Source organism: Rosa chinensis, chromosome 7 (assembly GCF_002994745.2).
Source record: "Rosa chinensis cultivar Old Blush chromosome 7, RchiOBHm-V2, whole genome shotgun sequence".
In the NCBI taxonomy this organism is placed as follows: Eukaryota; Viridiplantae; Streptophyta; class Magnoliopsida; order Rosales; family Rosaceae; genus Rosa; species Rosa chinensis.
In genome coordinates this window covers 26,586,925-26,596,499 of record NC_037094.1, presented here as the reverse complement: position 1 = coordinate 26,596,499, position 9,575 = coordinate 26,586,925, and the positions used below count along the sequence as shown (strand labels likewise).

The 9,575-nt window shown below is 36.6% G+C and overlaps 1 protein-coding gene and 1 long non-coding RNA gene across 2 annotated transcripts; both read right to left on the bottom strand.

Moving 5' to 3' along the window:
- Nucleotides 1-699: 699 nt before the first annotated feature.
- LOC121050422 lies at nt 700-1,420 on the bottom strand. Its single transcript, XR_005802924.1, has 2 exons — nt 984-1,420; nt 700-876 (listed from the first exon to the last, which is right to left on the bottom strand). It is a non-coding gene; the product is annotated as an uncharacterized LOC121050422 (long non-coding RNA).
- Nucleotides 1,421-2,175: 755 nt separating this feature from the next.
- LOC112180418 (eyes absent homolog) lies at nt 2,176-8,293 on the bottom strand. The gene is made up of 6 exons (XM_024318969.2): nt 8,136-8,293; nt 7,553-7,816; nt 7,287-7,454; nt 6,221-6,314; nt 4,280-4,462; nt 2,176-2,642 (listed from the first exon to the last, which is right to left on the bottom strand). The coding sequence occupies exons 2-6, from the start codon at nt 7,775-7,777 to the stop codon at nt 2,383-2,385; spliced, it is 930 nt and encodes a 309-aa protein (XP_024174737.1). The 5' UTR covers nt 7,778-7,816; nt 8,136-8,293; the 3' UTR covers nt 2,176-2,382.
- Nucleotides 8,294-9,575: the final 1,282 nt, after the last annotated feature.

The window sequence follows — 9,575 nt, the reverse complement described above, 5'->3', positions numbered from 1 at the left end:
AATTCAAAACTAGCTAAAATAGAGAGCATTGATGCAGACGTAATTCTAAAGTGGCTAGCTAAAATAACTTTTTAGCTACTTTAGCTAAAATTTAACTCAAAAATGGCTAGCATTGCTAAAGATGCTCTTAGCAGGTATTAGAACATCTTTAGCAGACTCTCTATTTTGGAGAGTATGTTTAGCTTTTTATCTATTTTAGCAGCTGCACCAGACTCCTAAGTGGCTCTCCATTATTACTTTTAGCTATCTCGCTCATAAATATAGAGAGCGAGATGAGGCTCTCTATAATTTAAAACATTCATTTTAAGCTATTTTATAAATATATTTAAACTATTTATTATTTATTTAAAAAATAATATAAATTCAAAACTAGCCAGAATAGAGAGCATTGATGCAAACGTATTTCTAAAGTGGCTAGCTAAAATGACTTTTTAGCTACTTTGGCTAAAATTTAACTCAAAATGGCTAGAGTTGCTAAAGATGCTTTTAAGCGGCTACCTAGTCAAATATTTTATACAATATATAAATAAGTGTAATTAAAACAAAATAGTTGGTTGAAAACATACTAGGCATATGATGAGTCGTGTAAATAAAACGTCATTGCTAATAGTTAACAAAAAAAAAATTATTTTGAACATTTTTTAAACTCATCTCGCCTTGACGACTGGCGCCACTGATAGATTTTTAGAATACTAGTTAATGAATCTTCATTAACTTAACAAGTTTTTTTTTTTTTTTTTTTTGCCTAATGTCAAAAGCTATGAATTCGACTTCTAATTTTCACATGATCATATATAAAATTATGGAAATTGCAAATATAGGAATGATCATACAAATGAACTAGGTCTGCAAAAGAATCCACAGCCCATATGTTATCTGCACAATAATGAACTGGAAAAGGTTATCAAAGAACATAGCATGCACTAACTTGAATGAGAAAAACATGCTCTCAGCATAGTACTCAAATTCCAAAGAGTACCCACCATCTAGTTTCTTAGGGGCCTCAGCCTTCAACCTGATCCCAAGAGACCAAAACCTTCTCCTGCTCCCAAACAAAACCCACAGAGCTACTCATTTTCTTTTTTCTCTATCCTCTTCCTATTATATTGTGAATGAAATCTGGTGATTCTGGCAATCAAATCCAAAGAAATTTCTCTTTTGTCTACTTGGCTGATCTTTCCTTTTGGATAGGCTTCACAATGATTATTCTAGTCTGAAATATCAGTAGCCAGGCTATGTAAATCACCCATCAAACATACGAAAATGTGGCTCAACACCAGCCACTTCTCAAGTCCTTTGTCAAATCAACCAACATGATTAAGCTAATAAAGGCCAATTAGAATTAGGGTGCTTTTGGCACCTACACTAAACTAGATCTTGGGATGATCTGAGATAATCGACAACTTGTGCTACTTGGACAACAGCCAACATTTCGAAAGACAATCCTAGAAGGATCAGATAAGGTATTGCATTTGCGGCCGAAAAATTGGACTTAACCTTTGATATGAGATTAACGACTTCAATACGGGAACTGCTTGGTTAAAATCCAGAGCAGATTAGGCCTCTGAAATGGATCTTGTCCTAGCATTTTCCCACTGATAGGTACCCTTTTAGTTTGGTAACAAAAGCAGCTTATGTATGACGAAGAGCCAAAACAAAAACAAAATCAGAAATAGAGAGCTATATATATATCCAACACACGAAAATCATAACAGAATATTATCATTTTTGTCCAAACTATCTGCAGTATCACATCAGATGCTGACACCTTAATCCACAGGCTGCCCATAGATTAAACTCCAAACCAAAATTTGAGCTATTCAAATTTCAACCACAAATCTGTAAAGGGAGAAGCAAAGAGGAAGAGGAGATAAAGGGGGTGTAGGAATTCTATATGCAAACATTATAACATGATGACATTAGAAATAATGACAGCACCTTCACATGGAAATTCATATTACAGGATAATGACACTAGATGAAAAGATGACTCACTCTTTAAGTCATGCTGACGTTGGGCAAATGTTTTCAGGGGCCAAATTGATGTGGCCATGAATGAATTTTAACAGAGAATCCTCCTAAACTTTAGGGGAGGGCTATTCATGGTCCTCACAGTTTCTCACTTCATTTTTGAAGTCACAATAACATCTCATGAGTCCATCAAACAAATCTTAAATCAATCAAAATGATGCTCAATAGGCATTTTCTAGGAGGAAATGTCACTTTTCTGTTTCAAGAGTACAATCAATCTGGCCTCTTACATATAGTTATCTTCATTCATGTGAGGTGACCGATGCAAGTTATTTTTTGACATAACTGAACGTCTGGTCTGTTTTATGTACAAGAATCTTTCCAGAAATAGCACTACTGCAAAGGCAGTGATTTACTCTTTTTCATCTTCAGCATCAGAATTCCCATATACAACAGAAAAGTAAAATCCTACCGTCCTCAATGTGAGGCCTGGAAACCTGTGAGAGCTGCCTGGTCGCATATCAATTTTAATAAATGGCCATTGCATCAATTGTGCAGCTTCACCCTCCTCCCATCCATCCCCAATTACGCAGAAGCGGACCTTTGGACCATTGAAACGCGCCTTGATCCACTGAAAACATTGTAGTTTCCCCACTTCCCAGGAACTATAGACTGAAGAAGTTATAGATATGTCAGTACCAATCTTACAAATTCACAACTATGAATGATGCACATTGGCAACTACCACTATCCATGAAAAGTTAGAGTTAAACTATGTCCCATCAGCGGTCCACTGCTTGCAGATGCATTACTTCACATAAGTTTTCAAATAAACTTTCCCTGCATTTAATGGACATAATTCTTAACACTTCACTTATAAGAATGCTAAATCTCAACAATTATTATACTATATTAAATACTAATGAAGTAAGACGGATAGTCATGAAATCCAGAACAAATAGGGAAATAACTGTGACCTTCTTGGATGTAAGAGTTCTTCCATCTAAGTTACATGAAAAGTAGGCGTGCAAAGAAGGGACATGAAAGATATGTTGCAAGACACTACCTCTATGTTCTGCTTGCTGCAATATCCAGGTTGATAATGGGAAAGATTAAGGTTTTTGGAGGAGAGAAAACAGCTCTGTCATTCTTTTCCATGGCTTTATCTCACTGACATAATTTTTCAATTTCCCGGGTGTGTTGGCTCCTCTATTTTCTGTTAAGCTCACTTTTTTGGTATATAGGAATTTGAATGACAGAACTCCCCGAAATATTGTCCTTATTATCCCAGATAGTGTCGTGCTGATTTCTTCTATCTGCCGCTGTGATTCTCTGCCGTAGAGATGGCGAGTGAAGACATGACTGAAGATGTAGAGCCTAAATTCAAATTTGCTTGTAAATTCACTCTTGACAATTATTGGACAACCAGTTTCTCTGAGTTTTATCCCCCTCCTCTTTAATTTGGAAGTCTAAAGCACGTCTTAAGGTACACGTATTATTACTCATGGTAAGGTGAATACTGCTGACATGGTTTAGAGGAGAAAAAGTTCTATTTTTCTTTTGCCTAATTGCTCTTATGTCTGAGGCCAGAGCAGAGAGTGTGTATCCCCCTGTTTCTACATTGACCCATTGCTTTGGAGGAAAAGATGTTCTGTTTTTCTTTTGCCTCATTGGGTGTATGCCATGATGTGTACAGCCAGACCTGAACATGCAAATCATCTGTTTCTAAATTGCTTCATTGCTTTGGATCTATTGACAAGGCTGTTTCAGAGGGCTATGTTGCGCTGGAACACTCCAGTGCCATGTGCGGCTTTATGGATGGTGTTATGTGGAGTGTCTACAGAGTGGGAGAGAAGCTCTATCACTCATGGGCGAGTGTCTAGACATTTTGGGGACAATCCCATTTTTAGCAATTTCCTTCAAGTGAAATGCAGCTGTTATGTATTCTTAGCATTCATTTTTTCCTGGCTTGTTCAGTTTTAGCTTGTTAAGCTTAGTGGAAACCTTGTCCACTGTTCTGTATTCTGTCTTCTTCTAATGAAACAGTGTTCCATATAGATAAAATAAAATGAAACAGTGAAAGTCTAAATGATAAACCAGTCATTCTTTAGCCATTTAACTTTCAAAATGTTCTAACAAAGTAGCAAACGATGTATGAAGCAAGTATACTTTGAGACTCCTACTTTTGTTATTAAAAGGAATGCAAGGAATACACATGACAAAGCATAACCAGGCCCAATTAGCCTCAGTATAATCAAATTATATGCCAACAACAATAAGTAAACATGAAAGTGGCAAGGATGACTAACCATTTTCATGAGCTATCATATTGTCAAGTCGAAAGAGCAAGCATTTGACAAGGCTGGGGATCAATGATCCAGATGTCACTAAAACATGAATACGCTTTGTAGCAGAAGAGTCATTTATCCCATCAGCAGCCACAATGGATGTGCTTCCATTCCCGACAGAACACTCTTCTAAGAAGACGCGTGCTATATTAGCATAGGAAGAAATTCATTAGTCAGTAACTACTGAAAACTGTGTAAGCATGAAAAACAAAAGCTCAAGGCAAAATGTACAGCCTTAAAAAAAAATTATTATTTTTTAAAGAAACAGATTTTATTGCAAAGAAGATGAATACAAACACAGTGGACAAAGAGTCCAGCAAAACAGAGATGCAGCAAAAACTCAAAAAGAAAGCAACATCCAAAGACCCCTGACAAAACTCCCAAAAGAGAAAACAGAATGTACTCGTATAAACTACTGCTCTCCAACCCCTTAAAATACAAGAGAAGGTATAAACTTTATAAGCCTCAGAAATCAAAGCACCAAGAGCCACCCAAAATCTTACCCTCTCCCAGAGATCCTCAACCCCTACCCCTTTATAGACTTCAAAAATTCTTCTATTTCTTTCCATCCACAACACCCAAAAAACTGCAAGGACACAACAACCCCACAGTACAGCCTTGGAATTATCACAAGGGGTTAAGAGTTGCATATAAAATCTAGCATCATAAAGGTGAAGGAATACAAGCTAATATAAATGGTTGAGTATTTCATCATGGAGATGATGCCTTGGAAAAGATGGAGGCATCTCCATTATTGTCTGGCAAATGTATGGGCAATAGCTATGGGTAGAAACATGCTATTTTACACAGTACATAGCGGGCACCACCGATGTCTTCCGTGCCCTCAACCCATCATCAGACTGCCTTCTTCTTTTGGCGGTCAAAAATAGCTACCTTAAAATAATGTATCGTAAGCAATCTAATAGTCCCAGCTCGCATATCCTGCTTTCCTGAAAACAGGTGACATCCTCTTGACTTTCCTAGGCCATCCAGTTATAGGCATTATTCTTTCAGATGCTTGCCATTGACATGTATATGGGAAATCAAGTGTTGGACAGACATATTGAACCTGTTAACCAGCACCATTACATTCCTTAGGGGTCTCTTATCCCACTAATGATCTCATGAAAGACCATAAAATCAATTTATTTGAATGCTCAGTTCTGTAAGAACAAGTGTTCTACCATCATTTTCATAAGTTTTTCATGTGTTTTTGGATGTCACCTCATGAAAACAATTTTTTCTTTAATCTGACCTATTCTATCCTAATGTCTCCTCATGAAAACATTTTTTAGGTTCCCACAACAAAAAATTTCTAATCAGAAAACATAATTCCACATAAAGCAGAAAAGGTACACTAACAGAGGAAATTCATTTTTCATGTTGATCCATTGCAATGATGCAATCACTGTGGCCTTAAGTGGAATAATCCCAAAGAGTGCTTATATGAAAACTAAATAGGTTGTACACTATTAGTATGACTTTAACTGGACTTGTAAGCAATTGTGTTCAGAATTTTCAATTGTAAAAGTATTTCCAAATCTTCTGCATTTTGTTTTGTTTTTTTTTTTTTTTTTTGTATGCGCTTAGTAAAACAAAAGTGGCAAAATAAGACCCACCCGCCAAACACTAATGTCAGCTTGCTCAAAGGAAGATAGGACAGTATCAATGGTTATACAAGATCTACTGATGTAAGTCATGTAACAAAGATGCACTTGCTATAGAATCAGATTGCTCTGTCTTCAAATCTTAATGGTATTTATTCATATTTGCAATCTAGAAGACTGGAAAGGAGGAGGAACTCAAAGCACTAAACTGAATCTTACAGGCTGGATGAGCAGTGATAACCAAAAGAAGCAAAGAGAACAAACACTAGAAGCTGCACTGTCATGAAAAAAATACCTGACGTGAGCCATCTATCTGTATATTTATCAGTAATATCATACAATTCATCCAAGTCTTTTGTCGTCTCTTGATTAAGAAGACTCTGCAAACCCTGACATAATATAGAAAGTTTGAGGTTTTGTTCAGATAGCTCTAACATCAAAACATCCAAAAAGCTTTGGAGAAACCTATTCTTAAGCAGAAAACAACAGCATACTACTTCTATATACAATATATTACACACAGATGTCAAAATGTAAGTTCAAGCTAAGTTTACCCACATCTAAAGGAACTGATAGTTGTTTTGTAAGTGCAAGGTAGCTAATCCATGAGGAGCCTACCCTGCAGAGCCAATTTCTTTTAGACAGGGATTAGGCTTATTTGCATGAAAAACAATCCTGTTCTTAAATCCCAACGTATTAAGGATCCCAAAATGAGAATATGAGTGGAATGTGGAGCACTTCTATCAAACATTAATTTCCCTGAGAACTTAGAATATAGAAAGGGGAATAAAATAAATAAAAAAAGGATTACGCTACTCTATGTTATTTCTTCATTCCTTGAGTATCTGAAAGAGAATGACATGGATACCATCCATAAGAACCATACTAATCACAAACAAGCTTAATTACTTTGCAGAGATGATAGAAAATCCATCATGATTAATGCAAACGCACATGCAATTTTCTTATCTCCAATGAATTGTTTAGGAAGAGGAAAGTTGGAGCTTAAGACCCTATATTGAATACTCCTTTTGTTGTTTTATAACAACTTTAGGGGAGTTCCTTCCTCTTTTGCATAAATAGATGACACCAATTGTATTTCATAACATAACAAAATAATATGCATTGCACATTGCATGTCTATCATGGTCAGAGCAGTGCAAAGGTGAATATACTCAACCATCCTTTGCTGAAACAAAAATAGTTTCATTTCTATTCTTCAAAAACATACCATGAATATAAGAACAGTCATAAGACTTCAAGACAGTAGCCAATGCATACACCAACTTCTAGGTAATAGCAGGACAGAAATCAGAACAAAATTTCTTCTCCAAATAGTGAAATAGGACACATTTCGATACCTGTTTGTATCTATGGGCTATGACTCTGTGCCTATATGCCAGTTTTCTTTTGTCATCATCATCATAAGAAGGACCAAATTCATCTTTGCTGAAATCATATTCAGAAAGATTCCGCCCATCATCATATTGGCGCAAGACATCAAGATAGGGTTTATTGTGGTTCTCAATCTGCACCAGCCATACCAAAATTCAAAATCTAAACTACCATCGAGCACATTTTTGAGATACGTATAACCATATCCTTGTAAGTGAAGGTCTACACACACCTGCTCATAGAAGAAATGATCATCACAGAGAGATAGAATTTGCTTCTCCCATTTCTTTCCAATTTCTACACCCTCTTGTACATTCTTCACCCCATTAAAACCCTCTGCGTACGTTCCGGTCAACAGAGACTTGAGCAGTATCAGAGTCTCATCCATGTCCCATATATAAACATCTAGTTTCTGATCCCTGCTGCTTTCAGCAACCCCTTTTGCATTCTCACCCATTATCCTGCCCGATTTCGGTGTCAACTCAAAGCCGCTGACCTGGAGAGTTCAAACACTCATACACTTTGTAACTCTGAACCACATTACTCAACACAATAACATCAATTATCAAAAGCCTTACTTCATCTGCTACAAAGCTACTTGCTTTTCAAACAAACTACAGAACATGAATTGATTTCATTGAGCAAAAACATCAAGGACTGAAAATGGGAATTGAGCAATCAAAATGGGGAACAGAAATAGCAACCCAGTTGTAAATTTGATTGCTTTATATATTCAGAATCAGCCTACAGTGTATCAAACAGCTTCAAATTAATGGTGAAATGCACAAAAGATTCAACCTTTAGATGATTCTTACCTTGGGGGATTGTAGAAGAGATTGACGACGAAGTACTATTCACAGTGAAGACGCAGGCTCTGCTTCTAGGAGCCCAGATTTAACCTTGACGACGAGACTATATATGAGTCTGACCCACGAGGTTTTAAATATTCAAAAGGTTTTTTTATTTTATTTTATTAATTATTTCCCATTTTTACTTCTTTTGTTTTTGTTTTTTGACAATACATTTTTACTTTTATTTTATTTTTGTTGAAAATGAGAATTTAATTTTATTTTTGTTGAAAATGAGAATTTAAGAGCTTACTGGTGGAGGATCTTTTGGTGTGGCGGCGGTTTGGGTGTTTTGATCAGAGTACGAAACTACAAATGTTGAGGAGATTTAAAATGTTGCAGTTGTCATATTTGGATCTTCGGGCATGATTTTGGTTGGTTGCCTAGGTTGTTCGTAGTTTGTATTAAATGTAATTGATCTGTACGACGACAGTCAGTTTTGGATGTTAGCGGTGTTGAAGGCAAAAAAGATTCAGAGTTAGGTATCATCACTAGTGTGAGTCGCACATAACCAAAATTGATTTTTAACCAAATAGTAAACATTGACTTTGAGCTAAGAATAATGACTATCTTTGGTGGTCATTGTCTTTGAGATCGAGTAAATTACCAATTCACCAGCTTCCTCCTTGGATAGATAGTGTCATGGTACGGCCCCAAAAAAGATTAAACTGAATGAAAAGGAGGAAGGTGTCATGAGAGCCCTAGTTTGACTAGAATTTTCCTACACATAAAGCCGGGCTAGACAACCTCTTATGTGGGGGATTTTTTATTGGCAAAGTTTTTTTTCGAGAAAAATTGGCGACAACCCCTAGTCCTAGGCTCGTAGTAGTTTTTTTTTTTTTTTTTTTTGATGAAGAGAAATTTATTAAACAACAAAGCCTCTAGGGCGATCAGAGTTTACAAGGTCAAACAGTAAGGCTTTCGTAGCCTAAGGTGAAACTCTGTCATTCTAAGAGGTATACAAATTGGTAACTTGACCTAGGTTGGCTAAAGCATCAACAACAAAATTAGCTCCCCTCAAAACATGTTTGAAAGCAATGGAACTAAAATTGGCAGCAATACTTCTAATGTCTTGGACAATTTTAATCAGCCTCCACGATGGACTAATAACCCCATTAACTACGTCAATAACAAGTTTGGAGTCACCTTCTACTTCCACCTTCTGAATACCTTTCTTTTTTGCATGGATGAGACTGTTGCGGAGCGCAATCGCCTCAGCAATAGGGACAATAGTATTTCCAGTAGGAATGGAGGCTGCGTAAAGAGGCTTACTGAAATGGTTTCTAATGATAAAGCCCCCAGCAGCCGAATCTCAATGGACAGAGCCATCAAAGTTTATTTTAACATGATCATGTTTTGGTGGTTCCCATCTAATCGTAGTTGGTGCGACAACCCTCTTGCTTTTGC

What these genes read in the sequence shown, in the direction of transcription:
- LOC112180418 (XM_024318969.2), bottom strand. Translation starts at nt 7,777, where the DNA reads ATGGGTGAGAATGCAAAAGGGGTTGCTGAAAGCAGCAGGGATCAGAAA. An exon ending in TAGCCCATAGATACAAACAG is followed by an intron (nt 6,315 to 7,286) that starts GTATCGAAATGT and finishes ATATTATGTCAG; the next exon opens with GGTTTGCAGAGTCTTCTTAA. An exon ending in AGATAGATGGCTCACGTCAG is followed by an intron (nt 4,463 to 6,220) that starts GTATTTTTTTCA and finishes ATGCTAATATAG; the next exon opens with CACGCGTCTTCTTAGAAGAG.